General features: G+C 40.4%; 1 protein-coding gene across 8 annotated transcripts in view; it reads right to left on the minus strand.

The window, feature by feature from the left end:
• txndc16 (thioredoxin domain containing 16) overlaps positions 1-19,939 on the minus strand; it is a 30,327-nt gene extending 10,388 nt beyond the window's left edge. The window contains exons 1-20 of one of the 8 annotated variants that reach the window (XR_014125591.1): positions 19,561-19,939; positions 19,355-19,437; positions 19,179-19,252; positions 19,000-19,074; positions 18,749-18,870; positions 18,530-18,620; positions 18,112-18,268; positions 17,102-17,268; positions 16,844-16,904; positions 16,634-16,763; positions 15,905-16,051; positions 14,457-14,516; positions 14,030-14,198; positions 12,033-12,166; positions 11,821-11,905; positions 11,555-11,693; positions 11,151-11,320; positions 10,853-11,043; positions 4,718-4,821; positions 1,654-2,116 (exon numbers count right to left, since the gene is read on the minus strand). Coding sequence is in view for 6 of the 8 variants with exons in the window: in XM_035533092.2 (XP_035388985.2) it covers positions 8,386-8,963; positions 10,853-11,043; positions 11,151-11,320; positions 11,555-11,693; positions 11,821-11,905; positions 12,033-12,166; positions 14,030-14,198; positions 14,457-14,516; positions 15,905-16,051; positions 16,634-16,763; positions 16,844-16,904; positions 17,102-17,268; positions 18,112-18,268; positions 18,530-18,620; positions 18,749-18,870; positions 19,000-19,074; positions 19,179-19,252; positions 19,355-19,437; positions 19,561-19,714 (2,787 nt within the window). In the remaining 2 variants the exon portion in view is untranslated. Of the gene's footprint in view, positions 1-1,653; positions 2,117-2,394; positions 4,822-6,119; positions 8,964-10,852; positions 11,044-11,150; positions 11,321-11,554; positions 11,694-11,820; positions 11,906-12,032; positions 12,167-14,029; positions 14,199-14,456; positions 14,517-15,904; positions 16,052-16,633; positions 16,764-16,843; positions 16,905-17,101; positions 17,269-18,111; positions 18,269-18,501; positions 18,621-18,748; positions 18,903-18,999; positions 19,075-19,178; positions 19,253-19,354; positions 19,438-19,560 lie in introns of those variants that run through there. The other 7 variants (XR_014125592.1, XM_081721767.1, XM_026999832.3 and 4 more) reach the window with 7 other exon arrangements.
• Positions 19,940-20,235: the final 296 nt, after the last annotated feature.

The raw sequence follows: 20,235 nt of genomic DNA on the forward strand, positions 1-20,235 counted from the left end.
ACATAAGGATGTAGTTATCAAATGTGCACACTGAGAGGAATCATTTAGCTTTAGTGCCTTCCAAATGCACACTGTCAGTTAATGGCACTTGTATATCTTTGTAGCAGTCGACTTGAATAATGGTGTTAAACACAAAGAGAAACCTGCAATTGATGCAATGCCACCAGTCATTTACTCAGCTTAGTTTATGAATCGGCACAGGTTAATCATGAATACATACAGTCAAGAAATGTATGGTCCCTCAGAAACACATATACAAACCCCACAAGGCCCATCCAAAGATTAATGCACACCCTCTGGACATGTGACAACTGAACAATGTGGGATTCAAGGTCTATGTTCTCTACCTCCCAAGACAGCAATGCCATAGATCAAAGACAGTACTGGGTGTGCAGCACTAGTTTATCCTCTCTCTGATTTACAGAGCTGTATGTGCAGTAGGTCGTCAGGGAGCTCAGCATGCTCATCCTATGCTTTCAATGCATGCCTGGGGTTTGCAGGAAACACATTAGACATGTTCCTACCCTTCAGGACCATGCACAAACTCATTATGTATTATGAATACAACGCAACATACATTCAGCTCTTCACTCGCTCTTTAAAAGCAGTGTTGAAAGCAGTAAGCTGGCACTGATACTGAGTATGTTGTGTAATGAGCAATGCCTCTGGTAATAAGCTCTGCCCCTCATAATGAGCTCTGCCTGTGGTTGGGGCTTCATTGTTAAATGTCCCTGGATCCCCCCTTTGGGCTCCAATGAAAGACCCAGCAGTGATAAATATGGTCGTACCTCTGGCTATATGAAATAAAAGCTGTGTAATGATGGCTGCAAATTCTTTATAAAATTGTTTCAGATATTAAAAAATATGTATAATTTCATGATATCTTATGATCTATGATATTCCACATATCATAAATGATGTACATATTTTGGGGGCATGTACTCAGTTATCTAATGATGAGATGCCAAAAATATTTTTTCTGTTGTTTCAAAAAGTTTTATGTATTTTATAGCAATAAAAACATGCATATCGAATGTGATATTGCACATGAGATATTACTTGCATAGCAAATGTGGCACTGTAGGTAATGTCTGTGATAAACTATGTATATATTTTTTTCTTTCATTTCATTGCAGATTGGTGTTTCTAGCTACTGAGTGTTAGTTACTTTTTAATGATAACACTAGCTCATGATGTTCTTCTAAGAGGTAAATTACGTTGGACTACTAAATGGTAAATCCTCATTTGAAATTATTGGTAGTCCAGGTTCAGAAACTGTTCCTTAATGTATTTGTTTCTTTAAGTATTTATTTCTTTCATATTGTAAATGAACATTTACAATTTAAAGGCAGCAAATTATGACTGATCTGTATTTTGTACTACTTGAGTATTAGAGCTCTTAGCTCTTAGATTTCATTTATCCTGAAGACTCAGTCATCGGTAATTATTATAACAGTGTTAATGAGTTTTTGTTAGGTTTAATTCCTAACTACTATATTTGCTCACACTAACAAAAACATTTGGTTAATATAAGTAGTTAGATTTTTAATCTCATATACAGTGAAGCCGAAACATTCGACTGTTGTGATTGATATCAACAATAATTCAAACTCTAGTGAGCTAAAAACAGTTAAGTTACAACAGAAGTTGAGAAAGTAAGTTAAGTAAGTAAGATTTATTTATAAAACACTCTTTAAACAACTTGCGCTTACCAAAGTGTTGTACATAAAATGCAACAAAACAGGTAAGAGTAAAAAACACAAGTGAAACACATGAGATGATAAAATGAGTAACAAGAAGTAGAACACAAGTAAGATTAAAAAAATAAGTAAAAAGAGATAAGATGATAAATAGCAAAAAAAACAAAACAAAACCATAAAACACAGGCACTAAAACACATATTACCACAGTCTCTGTAAGCAGGTCTCTGTAAGGTTGAAGGTGTGAGCACAATGACAATATAAGAAAAGGCTAGACCATTTAATGCTTTAAAAATAAATAAAAGAACTTTCAACTATATCCTGTACTGGACTGGTAAGCAAAGAAGTGAAGTGAGGACTGGTGTAACATGGTCTCCTTTCTTGGTGATAGTCAAGATAGTCTTGGTGATAGATAACTGCAAATGTTGCAATAGACACTCTGGTTAATCCCAATGTATAAAGAATTACAGTATTCTAGAAGAAATGAACACATGAATGACTTTCTCCATGTCAGAAAAAAAGAGAAATGTTTTTCAATGTTTCTGAGTTGGAAGAAACTAGTCCTTAATTGAGTTGATTTGTTTATCAATTCCGAGGCCTGAGTCAAAGACAAAACCAAAATTTCTCATAGAAGACTTGATACATGAGGACAAATGAACAAGGTTTTTGGGGATGCTGTTAATGAGATAAGGAGCACCAAAAAAAAAAAAAAAAAAAAAAAAAAAAAAGACCTCTAACTTGTCTTCATTCAACTGGAGGAAACTGACAGCTATCCACCTCTTATTGGCCACAAGACAGTTGTTGTCATTAGGTCTAATGGGAAGGTACAGCTGTATATCATCAGCATAACAATGAAAGCTGACATTGTGCTTCCTAACAATTTGGCCTAATGGTAACATGTACAGTGAAAAGAGGAGGGGCCCTACTGTGGACCTTTGCAGAACTCCACAAGTCCCATCAGCAGAGGAGAAACAGAGCCAATATTCACTGAAAATGTTCTGTGTTTCAGAAAAGACCTAAACCACCTCAGGGCCACTCCATGCAAACACCTGAGCATGGTGGAGAACGTGGAAAATATAAACCCAAAGAGGTAATTCAAGACCTACTAGTCTCAGTCTTTAAAATAAAAAAAGGTTTAAAAATCTTCAAATAGGCCAGGTGAAGGATTATGTTAGAATCCAGGTGAAGGTGTAAGCAGAGTATTAATTGTGCTAATTTAACATCAAACTGATATTTAACTAAGCAACTTTTGAACATAGCAAGGTTTATGTGTAGTGTTTCTTCCATTTCCGCTTCACTCATCTACGCTACATTTAACCATGGTTGAACTTTAGGTTTGAAGCATTTAAATCTCATGTGGGCAACAGTATCAAGAACGGCTGAACAGTTATAATAAAATGATGTGACTAAATCAACAACACTAGGATGAGCCAAACCAAAGGTGGGCAACTGTCGGAAAAAGCTCTAGAAGAATAACTAGCCATAGACAAGCTGATATACCTAGACAAAAAAAAAATCTTCAATATCAAAAATTGTCAATGTAAAAACCAGTTGAGAACACCAAATCAAGTGTATGACCTTGCACATGGGTGGGCCCATGAATGTGTTGAATAAAATTGTCACCATGGTATCTCCATGGTTTCCCTGTCTCATGTCTTTGTTTTACTTCTGAGTTTCATTATCTCTGCCCATCATTTGTAGCACCTGTGTCTTGTTAACTGTTATTAGTGCATGTATTTAAACCCTGTCTTGTTCCCTGTTTGTTATTTGTAATCCATGCCATGTTTTTCTATTATTGCTATTCCTAGTTTTTTCTTGATGCTTGTGTTTTTGTTGTTCTTTTGTAACCAGCCCTCGTTTTTGTCTTCATGTGTATTTCCCTGTGATTATGTATTCTCTGACTCTCCACATTGGCTCAGTGACCCTAACCCATGACTACGACTCTGATTATGGATTTGCCCTTAATAAATCTCAGTCTTCGCGTCCACCTCATGATTGCTCCATGTTACAAAAATTACATTTATAGCATTTAGCTGATGATTTTATCCAAAGCAACTTGAGGGTTAAGGGCCTTGCTCAGGTGCCCAAAAGTAGCAACTTGAGAGTGGTGGGGCTTGAACCAGCAACTTTCCACTTAGAAGTCAAGTACCTTAACCACTGAGCTACCCCGGTTCCTTTAAAATCCCAATAGCAGAGTAAAGGGCGGCAGACATTAATATTAAAATCCGCCTCTACCCATATTCTGAGGTAAACTAAAGAAACCACAATCTATTGGGTTCCAAGAATGGAGCAGAGTCAGCAACAGCTTTACCAGCTGTAGCCAATATATCACCTAATAGTCCAGATGTGAAGTAAAAATGTAATTTAAGATATATGTTTTATCGTGACCGGAGCAAGCATACACCAGTGCCATATGGTCACAGATTCAGACTGCAGTAAGGGTACACGTTCCAGCGCTCTGTAATTACGAGGATTAACTCCTGTATTTCTGGTTTAAACTCTCTGCCAAGGTTGGTTGAGAAGGTATGTAGTAGGCTGTTCCGGAGACAAGACAGTTGTGGATCGGTTCAAGGGTACGAAGAGATACTGCTCAGGAATTGTGACCATTAGACACAAATGGCACGAGCCAAACTATGAATGAAATCTATTAATCATCTGGGGAGTTTATTAGACAAAGTCATTCGTCACTAACCATATTGTTACATTGTTCGACATTAAATAAGTGAAATAATACTAAATATGGCTGGAAAACCCATGTCCATAACTAATTTTTAATTTGCGTGAAATGCCTGCAAATCAGGAATATTATTTCAGTTCATCTGTGTCAGTAACTCACACTTTACAGTGAAAGATGTGAAACAAATGAATAAAAGATAAAATAAATAAAGCTGTTCTAGTAAGCTAGTGTGCTTTGTAACACAGTGACGCCCTGAGAGCTGTATGGAGCTGTTTTGTGGAGTCATTCACTCTCATTACATATCGCAGGGTGAGCCACGGGGCTTGTGCGAGTCACATACCTTTTTGAAACATTTTCTAGAAGAAACAGGAAGGTCTGCAAATTCGCCTAATGTCATCATCGTCTGATCTCATAAAACCGCATTAGCAAGGCTTAAAAACCCCACTGAGAAAAAAACAGGAAATGACGTGAGATGCTGGAGCTTTTACTATGAGAAAATTAAAATGAAAGATGAGATAGAACTCCTGAGATTACTGACATTATCATATAGATAAAGTAATTCTTCACAGGGTTAGTGGATATCTTATTTCCTCAGTCAATAAATAGCTTCAGTAGATTCTTTCCTCTCTAGCAGATCCATTCCTCTCTAGTATTACATTAAACTAACCAGTAAAACAGGAACAGTATAAGTGTTATTCTCTGCACACATGCAAAATAAACATGAAACATCTGCAGGCTTTCAGACCACACAAACATCCATTATCGCTTTGGTGATCTCAGTTACCGACAGCACGTTCCTATTTTGAAAGATTATCTTGGCAGTATCTGAAAATGCTATATATATATATATATATATATATATATATATATATATATATATATATATATATATATATATATATATATATATATTTTTTTTTAATTTTTTTTTTAAACAGTCACTATCATTGTTAGTATAATTATAACAATAAAATGAATTGCGCCCCCCCCCCCCCCAAAAAAAAATGTTGACAGGTAAAGGTATGATTTAATTTGATATGGATTTAGACATTGTTTCTCAAAAAACATGCAGCAATTTTGCCTTGATTTCAACTAGATTGACAAATTAAGTTCATATAGATTTATGTTGATCAGGAAAAAGAAAACAAATAATGAATAAATAAAAGCTTGCCACTATGAGAAATAGCCAGATACTTCCTGTGATTGGATTTTGACCAATTCGTTCCTCAGACAGTACTATTGCTCCACACGGACTAAATCAGTCATCAGCTTCTGGTCTCTTGCAAATGACCACATTTTCTCCCCTGTGGTGAGATGCTGTTCTGCTGTTTGTGCCACTTACACCATTTCAAGCCTTTTATAGTAATGAGCCTGGTCAACCCAGAGATATACAGAGAGTTCCTCTGCAAAAGTGATCATGCATGTCCTTGTGTGCACTCCATAGCTCTGCAGCCCCTGCAGTAGTTCGCTGGGGACACCGAAACAGCCTCCCACAGCAAGATTTCCCTCAAGCTTCACTGAAGTCTGTGTTCAGGACATTTATCCTTCGGCAGGTGATAGACAGGGTGTTGGCCCCTCGTTCCTCACTAAAGGTGGATGTGTCCAACTCTGATTGCTTTAACATAGGCTACTTGCCTGTTTGTTCATGTTCCTGCTTCATGTAGAGCACTGTAAAACTAATTAGTGGGTACATTTGAATTACATGTCTAATTATATTACGTAATATGATCTGTTGTGAGAGATTGCAAAATTGTATAAATTTTATTATTGGATAAATGTATTTATAATTGTGCATACACACTTGAATGCATCTATCCACAGATGCACCATAATGGAGATTGGACAAAGCCCCTTAGAAGAAACCTCATAAATAGAAAAGCCCAATACATCTTACACAATAAAATGACCTCAAGCAATAGACTGGCTATAATATGGCCATAATATGATGCCCTATATCACAGATCTCCCATGTTCTTTTCAGTTCTCATCCGTGTGTCAGCTTTCCATATGCACCATCAGGCTTATACATCTTGACAAGACTGAACATCAACAATCATATGTATATTAATGGGTTAAAAACTTGATGAGACCAAGTCCACAGACTGTAACAAATATATTTCTAAGGAGAATCATCACTAGGTCCTCATAAACCATTTAAAAATTAGTATTTATAAAATGTGTATGCCATAGATTCATCAACACTTTGGGATATGTCTAGAGCATTATACATGACTGGGGCCCTGCTGTGTGGGCTGTTTTGCAGCATTCACACTACAAAAGTGGGAGTGTCCCCTCTGAGGTTTGTGGAGTTCCCACTCTGAAAACTATTGCTCATCTTGGACTGTGCAGAGTGCAGTGAACATGAGGACAGCAGTTCTTTTATTTCAGTTACACATAGCTCATTTAGCAACCAAGACATTATGCTGTTTCTAAGCAGTGCAATACCTCATCACACAAGTCTTAACTTAACGTCACCACAGAAGAAAAACCTCCTTCTCAAACTATTTACTGCTGCACACCCATTAAAATCAGTAATCGCAGTATTTTATGACCCATAAATAAACCTCAGAAGATAAAGCTGGATGAAGAGAGCTGATGTGGGAACCTAGGAAGAACATGAACTATGAGGACTGTAGCAGGCTCTACAGCCCTCCAGTTAAGCTTTGATCTCCAAAGCCCAGTCAATTAAGAGATGTTTGATCAGAGAGACAGGACCACCCAGTACTTCTTTGTCCCCAGACTTTAAGAAGGGAATTTAAAATACCTTTTACGCAATATATCACAAAAATAAGAGAAGTTTTCCAATAAAATATATTTTAAAAATCATTGATATTTTCATTCTTGATCTTAATACTACTATACTTTTGTGTATTATGCAAATAATGAAAAATAAATAAAAAACTTACACAATTTAATCTCAGCATTTAAGATAACTTCATTCTTTTCCTCAGTGTTGAAGCCCCCTGATTGTCATGTAAGTCTAAGACAATTAGAAGTCAGAGCAGGTCACGTTTTTATCGGTCATCCGAGCTTGTCTTCCGCCTCTCAGACTATCTGAACAGAAAACACAGCTCCCTTTAAAAGACCTTAAGGAGGATGCTTGTGTGTGCATATAAGAAGAGGTGTGCAGTCTGTCAAACGGGAAGTACACGTCTGTGAGATAAATGTCCATTCCTGAGGTCTGATCATCCTTTGTGAGCTGACCTGTTTTGTTGGTGCCTGTACTGGAATAATCTGCATAAGATTCATGACCATCATTACCACCCATGTTAGTGATTAGATTGTGCTCATATATCCAGAAATCAGATACATCCGATGAGCTTACAAAATGCAGGCTATTCTTTTGAGCAATGGCCCACGCCCACTTTTTTTTTTTTTTGGGTAACTATACTAAATCAGCCTTAATGTCACAGGAAACGAAACATATACGTATCTGTATATGCTGTAATTTGTAAAGGAATGTTTATGTTTACATGTCAAAAGCATAATGGAAAAAAAGGAAGAACATGACTAGTAAAACCCCAGGCCTCCTGAGCACTCGCTTGTAAATATGCAGGGGAGCCGGCCACAAACAGGCTCTCCCTCGCATCACAGGCCCATGTGTGCTGCAGGAGACTTTAATGAGCTTCTCACAAGCTCTCTCTCTCATTCTCTTGCACGCACAAGCACAATTGAAATATTTTTCAAAAAACTTCACAAAAACTTCTTAATAATATAATTATTATTGTTATTATTATAACAATAATAATAATAATAATACAGAAGCAAAACAGTTTTAGGTATGAATGTCTCAGTTAACATGAAATAAATCATGAATATAAATTGAAATAGGTCTGTAAGATCTGGGTGTGATATATGGCAACATCAGATCTGAGGTATTATTGTGCACTGAAAGGAGGTTGTGTGGACACAATTTGTGTCTATACAAATATAAATAGGAGCATGACTGTTTCTGTTATATATAGCGACTGGCTCTATAGTTCAGTTTGTTGAAGATGTGTTTGAGGGTTAAGAGCAGCTCCTGCAGCTCCTCTTCCAGCAGATGTCCCCTCCTTCTACTGCCTCGCCTCGCCGACTCCTTTTCCAGCAGACGTCCTCTCCTCCTGCCTCACCTCGCCAGCTCCTCTTGCAGCAGACGTCCCCTCCTTCCACTGCCTCGCCTTGCCGGCTCCTCTTCCAGCAGACATCCCCTCTTCCTGCCTCGCCGGCTCCTCTTCCAGCAGACATCCCCTCCTCCTCCTCCTCCATCCTCGCTTCGTCGACTCCTCCTCCAGCAAACATCCCCTCCTCGTCCTGTCTTGCCTCGCGGGCTCCTCTTCCAACAGATGTCCCCTCCTTCTCCTGCCTCGCCTCGCCGGCTCCTCTTCCGGCAGACGTCCCCTCCACGTCCTGCCTCGTCTCTTCAGCCCCTCTGCCAGCAGACGTCCCCGCCTCCTGCCTCGCCTCGCCGGCTGGCTGCTCCTTCTTGCCCTTGGGTTTCACTTTAGGGCTCCGCTGAGCTGCGTAACCAGGGGCCTCCTCGTCCATGATGGCTAGGAAGTCGTAAAACGGCACTGGAGGGTCCCATGCCACTTCTGGGATCGCACCTAAAGAAAGCAAGCCGTGGAGAACCTGATGGGAGGCTTGATCACACTTGCCAGAATCACCTAGACATCTATCAGGGTCTTTATCCTTACAAGGTATTATTTTACCTTACTATTATATATTAATACGGTCTCTTCCACTGTGCTAGCATGACTATTTGCATTTTGTGTAAATTTGAAAGTCAAGTGATTCGCAATCATTTCTTCATATACTGCCAGATGGCAAAGAAAAGAATATTTATGCAATGAAAATTAAATGAGTTCTAATGTGGAAAATGGAAAAAGTTCTTTAAAAAAACAAAGAGAGAGGAGAGCAGGAAGAAAAAAAAAAAAAAAAAAAAGAGTAAAACCTCCAAAAAAATAAAAATAAATAAAGCCAGAGAGGGCACGAAAGCATGAATGTCAATAGACCATCGAGGGCTTTTGTCTAAACTTCCACTTGATTTATGAGAAATGGGCCATTTAGTAGCACAAGACATTTCTAATCTATTCAGAGAGGGAACAGGCCCATGCATGAGACATGGACGTGGACTGTCCATGCTCCAGGACTGTCCAAGAGTCTTACAGTGCTCCCATGAAATAAAGACAGGAGCTTTTCACAGCTGGCGAAGAGGGGGAAAGGTTAGGGGCATGGATGTGTAGGACAGAGGTGACCGTCCAATGCTGAAACTGATCCAGGAGCAAATGTGTGCGGCATCTTCGAGCCTCACACACGCATCCAGAAATAACTCCCAAAACATCCTCACTCCACAGATACCATGATTGCGGAATGACTTGCAATATGCTTTATATTAAAACCACACTGGTGAACCTTTGAAGATTGGCCTTATCGCCCCAATTGGTTTGTTGGGTCACATGGATTCCGCAATTCATCAAGAACAACAGATCACTCATCTAGAACATCTATTTGTCTGTTTTCTTGTTATTTTTGCATATAAATTTGAGACATTGGTACTGCAATATAAATGATAAATTATACATCATACAACTCTACATTATCCCAGTTTGCTAGAATCCAAGCCTCTGCTACTCCCAGGGGAAGAGAGTGTTTTGAGAAATTGAACTGGTACCTAATGAGATGTCAGATGTCAATAAAACAAGAAGACTAAAGGTAAAGCATAAAACAGCATCATATAAAATGATGACGCATTCCACTGATGGAGAGAGCGATTCATTTATCACTGCAAAACAGCCATTTGGCAGATGTTCTCCTAAAGAGCAGAAAGCTGGCACACTCACCAAGACTGGGACAAAACCTGGGTGTCAGAGGGATTCAGGAAAATAACTGGCAACAACCTAACACAGCTGATGGATACGGTTACGTCACATCCATAAGAAGCAGAAAGAAGCAGCTGCTGAGAAAAGGGCTGGGAACGGCATGGGTTCTAAAAACAAAGCAAATCCAAATGGTGCCTGTCGCACAGTCTTCCGGGAGGGCAGAAATGGAGTGCCGTCTGGAGCTTAACAGGCTGGACATTGGCAGAGCTGAGGCTGAGAAATAGTGTTTTTTTTCTCCCTTTTCTACCACAGGAACAATTGTGATTGTAGTAGTAAAGCAGTGTGAAAGGGGGCAGAAAGACATGTGAAAGCCCTAGTGCATTTCTCATGCTTTTCAGGAACAGAGGACAGGACAGCACATAAAAAGATTTAGTTAATCAGGACCAGTCTGTTTCAGTTGGGTCTGCAGACCCAACCATACAAAGACCCAGCAGAAAAATATTAAATGCCATCAAATGTGTTGGCAAGACATCAGAATGACTTCATACAACTATTGGGAACCGACAAGCTTAATAGGAACAGTAGGAAAATGAGATTACCAGTGCAGGCTTTGGCCATTTCAGTGCAAACCTTTCTTTCATAACCACAGAAATACAGAGTGATGACCTCCTTACCTGCACACTGCTCCTGGTTGTTCTCTATTCTCTGCAGCCATTGGACGATGTTCTTAGACAGCAAGGGGCGCTCTGGTGGGAAGTGGAACACCTCTCCGTCGCCTCCTATTCTTGAGAGCACCAAAGCTGGAAGTGGAGGCACAAACCCCAGGTATGCCTTCAGGACAGACCTCCCGGCAGGCGTGCGGCCCCTGCAGTAAACGCAACCCACCCACTTTAGAGAAAGAAAGCTGGAGCAAAATAACAAGCGGGACGGTGCTGTGATTAATGCATTGGTGCACAGCGGCCTTGCCCTCACAAGTGGATCCAGCAGGGAAGGACATCGACAAGCTGCCCCACACTTTGAGCCATCCGCATCTCCTCCAGGGGCTGAGTCATCAAGGGACCCTCTCCTCCCCCAACGAAGAGTAAGAGCAAGGGTTTGCCTTGCTCCAGATACCAGGGCAGGTTCTCCACAGTCAGCTCAGGCTGGCCGGGGAAGACCACAGACAAAAAGAAGAGATTAAGAGGTTCGGGCGTGGAGAGGAAACTTTTTTGATGGACGGTTTGGCGTCAGTAACAGATATAATACAATAAACAGGTTTCAGTTCCTGTTCTTGTACACCTAATTTAGAGAAACACAATAGTATTGTGTGCGGCAACATTAATCCCCACTAGTACACAGGGTTCTGTTCAGAAGCTCAAACCAATTCGCACTCTTACAAATGTGTCCAGTACGATGCACCGAATTCGTTCAGCCAGGTTCTGTGATGTAGATGGGAGGAGAGTATGGGCTTCCTGTTGAACTCCAGGTCCCCGAGACACCAAGAGAGCGGGGAGGCTCACAGTGTGTCCATCAGTCCTGCACAAACATATAGCAAAGCGCTCTCATGGGGCCCCTGGCCCTTCCAGGAAATGAGACTGGTACAGAAATGAGACCTAATTAGAGTTTACGTGAAACATGGCTAAGCTCTAAGAAAAAGGTATACCATGCGTCAGCCACTTTGTTCACAAACAGCCCCAAGAGTATCTCCCCTCTCAGAGACTTTGCAGCTTCCACAAATACAGCCACTCCTGAAATGACCAAGAGCGAAACAGACAAGAGACAATAAGACATCACTGTGCATAAACTACACATCGACAACGTTGTAGACTGAAGCCGTTTGAAATGAGTCTCGAGGAGCCGAGGTTGGTTTCGCACCCTGGTCTGCGGATGTGAAAAGACCCATCACCCGCACAGGGGAGTGAGCCAAGTGCCTACTGTACAAATCCCCTTCCAGGAAGGACGCCACCTCTGCCAGAGAGGAGAGCTCGAGAGGGCTGGGGTCTTGACGCCTGCACATGCAAACAGGACAGACAGGAGGAATATGATGAATGAGAGAAGCGGAACACGCAGGACAGCATGCAGCCCAGAGCTGCACAGCCATTGTACACAAGTCAGAGAGGCATATGCGATTCTGATGCATGTACACACGTTGGGCACGTGATTGTGCATGCCAGCATACAGGCTCACACACCTGCACACATATGCACACACGCACACACAAAAAACATTGATATCATACAAAAAGACAAATAAAACAACTCTCTAAAAGATATTTCAGTGCCTAATTTGTCTGATCCAAAAATCTTATGTTTGTGGGATTGCAATATATTTTGATAAAAGGATATTGTATTTCAGAGTGCATGCCCGGACGTATCATTGACCATCATTATGTTGTCTAACACATATTAAGTGGTTTTTAAAAGGCTTGTGCAGATAAGTAGCTCAACCACAGCGATAATTTTAATAAATCATTATGGAATTTCAACAGAACACAGGGACAGGAAAAATGACTACGTATTAGTCATCATATAAATAAGAGAATATCATCTTAAACTCTGATTGCATCTGGACTGCTGATAAAAAGGCTAAGCACATATGCTTGAAACTAAGTTTATTATGTTTAACTGTTCAAAACAGTCCACAAATTGCTGGCACTACTTGATCAGATAATACATTATCCAACAATCTATGCTGAACGGTGATGATATCATTAAGTGAATTGTGCAAGTTTAAATTAAAAATGGATGCCTCTGATCTTTTACTGAATCCAAATTTATTATGCATAAAGCTGTTGTTTAGGCCAAGAACAGCTATTTTTAGAGAAACCAAGTTTTAGAGATGATTTTTAATTTGCTTAATACTATTATGTGCTGTAAAATATTTTCCTTTAAAAGACACAAAAATAAAGAAGGGACAAAGAAGTCAAAAGTAAGGCATTGATTATGGAAAACACCAATTTCTAGAAGGCACTCAAACTTTTGACATGCAGTACACATATGTTCTTTGAATTCAATAAATCATTTGGGGCCCATTCACTTCTAGATGGCTTCATCTGGTTGCTGGTTAGTACTGGTGTTGGCAGAACCAGAACTAGACATGGAAAGGCAAAATCTTTTCCTAAAGCAAAGGCCTTAATAAAAGTCAAAGGGGTTTTTAATATTTTGGAATCAAATTCTAATCCGGTTTTTAGGACTTATTGGAAATGTCAGGGTTACAGATTTAAGTGTAATGTTTCATGTTTTTAACTTGGACCTACAACAAGGCTGACTGTTGCTTAATGTGAAGCAGAGCCAATGACCACATACCGGATTTATCTCCTTATGCCAACATGTGAAATTCACTCTGCACAATCTCCTCACTACATAGCTACTTATCGTTGATCCGGTTTCTCAAATCTTTTTTCAAGCCACATTACTTTTTTATGCTTCTTTTGGGATTAAGTCATAATTATGTTGAGAATTGGTTATTTTTAAACATTATTGTCTGGACCAAGTCACTTTTCCTCTTTTTTCCTTTGCCCTTTTTATATGTGACATTGTCCTATTGAACAATGTTAGCAACTGCTAGCAAAAAAAGAGTTGAAAGATTTATTGTGTACATTCATTGTGCACTGGGCTAAAGTCCCACCCCTGACGGAAAAAGGTAAAAGAAGTTATAAAAATGAATAAGTAAATAACCCACTTCAGTACTGGAGAAAGAAAAAAAACAAAAACAGCCAGACTTAATCAATAACTCTTTAGACAATGCTTTCCTTTCATTTCTGTTTCTCCAACTGATCACATCTTGTTGATGTCTTTGCCCCCCTGAGAGGGCCTGTGAACAAAGAGCCTCCACTCTGGAGCTGAGACTGGGCAGTGGGGGTGCTCACTCACAGGAGGAGGAATGTGTGGAGGCTCTCAGCTCCCAGCATGCCCCTGTAGGGCTGGGCAGCCTCCCCAGGTTGGTACAGCAGCACAAAGGGGAAGGAGGTGATGTTCTGATCACCGCACACATCTGTCCACTCTCCGCAGTTCACGGAGGCCAGGTCTAGCCCATTCACACCTACATATACGAGAGAGAGAGAGAGAGAGAGACAGACAGAGAGAGGACTGGATTATACGGTGACGATAGACAAACCCTGGGTTTGTTCATTCCCCAGCTGGGCATCAGTTGTGAGCTGTTTTGTGTGGGATATGAGAGAGAGAGAGAGAGAGAGAGAGAGAGGATATTTTTCTGCTAACCATAGGAATCAAATGCAAAGGATTTAGCAATACATCATAGTAAATAAGGTTTTGCAAAAAAGGTCTGCATCTGTTTTACCTTCAAGTGCATGAGCAACCTCTACAAATGACTGCAGAAAAGCCATGGATACAGCATCCCCTACAGGACAAAAAGAAGCACATCAATAAGTGGCCTTCACCTCCACAAAGCAATTATACTGTACTAATTCTGCAGGAATTATTTGGAGCTAATTGGTATAATCACAAATAGTACTTCTAGAACTGAGCAAGCCCTAATGAGTTTAGCAGATACACTCTTTGGTAAAAATGATGTTGACATCCTTCCTAATTATGTGTTTCTGCCACACCCATTGCTAACATCTGTATAAAATAACAGCCCAGCACAAAGCCAAGTAATCTCCAGAAACAAACACTGGCAGTTGAATGGGTCATACTGAAGAGTTCAGTGACATTAAACATGCCAATGTCATAGGATACCACCTTTGCCACAAGTTAGTCTGTGAAGGTTTTGTCCCTTTTACCCTAGCTCTGCCCCCATCCCATACATCTAGTCATCTGCAGTTACTGTGAAATAGGTGCATATAGGGGGATCACAATCTGAGTCATAACGTGGCAGACCATGCAATTCCACAGAGGGGAACCACCAAGTCCTGAAGCACAAAGTGTGTACAAATCTCCCATCATCTGCTGTGTCACTTACTACAGTGTTCTGATCTGCCTCTGGAAGCAACATTAGCACACGTGCATGTTCGCCGCATGTTCATGAAATGGGTTTCCATAGCCGAGCAGCTGCATACAACCCTGAGATCACAATGCCAAAAGTCAGCTCTAGTGGTGTACAGCACACCACCACTGGACTCTGGAACAACGGAAATGTCTTCTCTGGAGTGATGAATCATGAATCGCTGACTGGCAGTCTGATGGATGCAGCTGGGTTTGGCGGATGCCTGGAGAATGGTATCTACGTAAACGAATAGTGCCAACAAATTTGGTGGAGGAGGGATAATGGCAGAGGGACATTTTTCAGGGTCTGGGCCCCTAAGTTCCAGTGAAGATTCATGTTAATGCTACAGAAATAAAGACATTTTAGACAATTATAAGTTTCCAACCTTCTATTAAATGGTTTCCTGTCCCAGCACAACTGAGTTTCTGTGCACAAAGCGAGGTCCATAAAGACATGGCTTAATAAGTCTGGTATGGAAGAACTTAAGTGGGCTATTTGCAAACCACTGAACACCTCTGGGATGAAATTGAAGGCATTGTCATCAAACATTAGTGCCTGACCTCACAAATGCTCTTTTTGAATGAATGGTCAAAATTTCCCGGAGACACTCCAAAATCTTGAGGAAGGCTTTTCCCACAAGAGTGGAGGCTGCTTCGTTGTATCGTTGTATTGAGTGGTTGGGGGAATCCAAACTAATGTCTATGGTTTTAGAATGAGATGTCGAATAACCTCATATAGGTGTGATGCTCAGATGATGACATACTTTTAACCATCACAAAATCAGACAAAAACATAAAGCTTACATTTCACATAGAACAGCACCACCATGAGGCCATGTTGCATCACTGCAGCACTAAAAGTGTCGGCCGTGAGCTCGGGCACCTTGTCCATGTCTAGCATCAATCCCCGGTCCCTGTACACTGACTCCGCTACCTCATCATCCAAGACATCTGCAAACAAAGGAGTAGGGCCTGCTTTAAATCAGATTAAGTTTTGTCAAATTTTGGCATATTCCAGACATTTTGCAGATATTCCCAAAACCTGATACTGCCTACAAAAAGTCTCTAAAGTCATGCTGGAAGAGGCTGAACACATATTTTAATGTCAAAAGATTAATGTTGCATGATTATGAAAAGTTTTCATTAAAAAACCCCTTTGTCTATCCATTTAACTCCATCTATTTCTTTCCCTGAAAACTCAAAAGACAAACAAATTGTGATACTGTACATTAACAATTCACATATATCTTACAAGTCAGCCAGATATGTTATAATAATACCAGAATAACAAAATATTCCTTGATGAACATTATATGGTTAGTAGTTACAGTGCAAGAAACATCTGAGGAGGAGAGCTGAGGGAAGCGGTTATGGGCTGTTCAATGTTTCCATGACGCCCAGCCACAGTCTTCAGTCAAGTGTTATGCATGGACATTTTTGTGGTCAGTTTTCTTGGTATGTGAGGAACACTACTGCAAATTCAGTGTGCTGACAGACCACACATGAGCACAGCAGCAAACAGAAGCAGCTCACCAACACCAGACCAGTCATATTCAATTTCTTCTTCCTTGTCTTGTTTCTCCCTCTCCTTTGGCAAAAGTTGGTCTCTCAATAAGGTGACGACCTCTTCAACATTCTTCAGTGTAAAATACCTCAAGCTCTGCTGAATGTAAAGAAGAACTGTTTGTACAAAATCAGATCGATCCCACACAATAATCTGGGCAGTGACACAGAACAACTGACCTCCTGTGGGAGGCGATAAGCAGCATTATATACGAGCGGAGTTTTGACACTGGGATTGTCCCTAGAGCATAGAGAAAAGAAAGAGTTTCAGTCCAATAAATGAGCACACGCACTACTGAAGTCAGCAACAAGCCTTTGTTATTGATGACCGGTCTATGCAGTAAAACAGTTTAGTTTAAGATTTCTGTTTGGACAAGACTCAGCTTGTGGAGAGTAACTACTGAGGAGGAGGAAGACATGGCCGTTGTTTTTGCACACCTGTGGATGAGCACGAGGCCTGCCTCCCCACGGAGTCTCCAGGCCAGGGTCTCCGCGGTGACCCGGTCCAGGTGAACCGTCTCGGGCCGTGAGAACAGAAAGATCACAGGCACATTCAGATGGCTGTATACCACGTCCACCTCAGCAGGGTCCACCGCTGCCTCCGTCTGCCACAAAGCAGAACATAGAGAGCAATTACAGATGAAAGCTCAGTGACCTAAATGATCAGACTTGCACCAACACAGACTGATCAACTAAAACTGAAAACCAAAGTAAAACTAGGGTTGCGTTGCATTATTTATGAGATAAAAAGTAACATTTGACCACAGACTGGAAAGCAAAGATGCACTAGGACACATCATTACACATTAAAGGAATGGCTTAGCAAATAAAATCTAATTTAAGCACTTTTTCCACTTACCCCATTTTTGCTATAAGATATTTCCTTTATTAGTTTTTATTAGTTATTATTAGCTTTTGCAATGGATCTATGAGGCTAATTGAATTAAATCATGGATGCTGTTTCACCCAAAATCTTTTTCTTTTTTTTTCATAAACACATTCCAAGTAATTTTGTGTCAGCATGTCTGTGTGATGTCACTTAAAGACTGGCTATGGTTTGTGGTGTGCATGTATAGGCATTTATTTACAGAAAAGATTTGGGGTGAAATAGTATCCTATATTTGCTATCAACAACACCACTGAAAAAGCAGTAAACAAAAAAAAAAAAAAAAAAAAAACCATACAAACAACATCCACCAAACACATCTTAGCTTACTGACTACATGCAGGGAAAAAGTAACATTTTCACTGAACCATTCTTTTAAGGTGCAAATGCAAAAAAAGATTTCACCAGCGAAGTCCCAATTATTCAGATCCAACTATTTATGCAGCGAAGTATTTAGTGATGTAATCGAGATTATGTAATTAATAACTGTGTTAGGTGCGTGTCAGTAATAAATCAATATGTATGATCAATAGACGGGGCAGTGCTGGGACATCTCTCTCACCAAAAGTGGCGCCTCCATCAGCTGGAGGAATGTGTGTATGTTGATGGTGGTCAGTGGCTTTCTCATGAGTGTGTGTGGACAGGGCTCAGACAGCCGGGACACTGTTCTGCAGTGGAGGAACCAGAGACACGCCTGTACATCTGAAGGATCAGCAATCCTGGGATCAAAAAACAAAACAGAAAACCCAGCTTTTACTTAACACCAAATGGTGGAGCATATTTAGCAGTTTCCCCTCTCAAATTTTTAAACTCAGTTCTGTAGGAATTTGGATTAAAAAGCATTGTTAAATTTCAGCATGATCATTATATTTCTCACTAACATCTATAGTGGGTGTTAGACACTGAACAGGCACAGCCTCTAAAACAGCAGAAGAAGGAAGTTGACCCTTACATCTTGAAGTTAGCAGACCACCACTTACTCCATGTGTCTGAGCAGCAGAGTTCCTGAGGTCTGCACAAACTGGTACTTGGCTCCATACACAAACGCTGCCTCCATTAAAGCCCGATGCTCTGCTCAGATAGGAAAATAAATATTTGACCCATTTAATTTTCAAACGACTAATACGTAATGCAAAAGTAACAAATATTTCCTTGATATTTTTATTCTTTAATATTCCAATAGCTTTAGAATGCCTCACCTGGAAGGCCGAGCACGCGGATGTGGCCCATCACTACGTCGGCGGTCCCTTTCGCAGCTCTCTCCACCCGCCCCAGCTCGGCAGGTGTGTGCACGCAGCGAACCTCGTCGAAGAGCACGGCGCTACGCGGAGGGGCAAACGTTCAGTGAAAAGCCTGGGGAACGAGGAGTCACCTCGTCCCTGGCTGACTAACGCACAAGAAAATTAAAAAAAACAAAAAAACGTTGCGGGAAAAAAGTACGACAACTCACAACAGCACGTGAGAAACGATGGCGTTGACATCAAAAACGGTGTCAATATCAAAACTTCTCAAAACATCGGGGCCTCTGAAAAACGTTAAGAGGTATAAAATAGATCAGCGATCATGTTAAGAGGATTATAGAGACTATTAAAGCCTATATTATTTAGGCTATGCAACATAAGTTTCTACCTGAACAAATGTATCTTCTTCATCACTTCTTCCTCCGTGCAGTATTTTTCTATGGTCTCTTCTGAGCAATTCACCTGCAGAAACAACTTATTTTAAGAAATACAGATTTATGCTATGTACCACTTCAAAACAGTCTAAATAATGTGCACTTTGAGGAGAAAGTATGGCTTGCATACCTTACCAATCAATATGCCATAGTCCTCTAGAGCATCTGCAGACATCTCTAACTGCTCTATAAAGGTCTTAACGGTTGGATTAGCTACACATAAAACAAACACATTATTTTCCCTATATATAGGAGTAAAAGTGGTGTCACGTTACAACGATCTTTTCTACACTTTATACATATGAATTAATCAACTGTTTCCTGGCTACTTCTCACCTTGTTTAACAAAATATATGAAAGACGTTCTCCCGGACACCATGTTCTCCGTAAAACTTGCAGCTGTATGCACGACTAACCTTGAAGTATTTGCCGTATCGCAAGGTTTTGACTTAAAGATCAAAATAAGGGCGACAACATATAAACAGTACATTGTCACTTGTCCAACTCTGTACCATTTGTATCAAATCTTACACTTTTGTTTCAGCACTAGCTAGCTAACAATCCTAGCATTCATTTGGACGAGTGCAAATATTGGAAGATGATCACTATCATATTCTGCATCAAGCGAGCAAGACGTTATCGCTATCAGCTACGCACAAATATAACGCTACGGTGGGATGATAAATTAGCGCAATCTTTGGTTTGTGTCGTGACTGCTTCCTGAAACATACAGAAACATGTGATTGGATGACGTGTGGTTGATATTTTTTAGGGAGCACGATGAACACCAATCAAAGGCACCACAAACCTCTGAAAGCCCGGAACTCGCAAAATCCAGAGCCAGTAAAATAAACTAAAAATAGAGGCAGGGCCCAGGCGTGACCAATGAATTAAAGGAGTGGGCGGAGAACCTGCTTTTTGACGGCGAAATTCACTGACATTCCGGTTCCAACTGTCACGCGTTCAAGCAGTTATGTATATTATACTTAGAGCCAAAATGGCGTCATAAGG

This window comes from Electrophorus electricus, chromosome 10 (assembly GCF_041902795.1).
Source record: "Electrophorus electricus isolate QZ-2024a chromosome 10, ASM4190279v1, whole genome shotgun sequence".
NCBI classification, from domain to species: Eukaryota; Metazoa; Chordata; class Actinopteri; order Gymnotiformes; family Gymnotidae; genus Electrophorus; species Electrophorus electricus.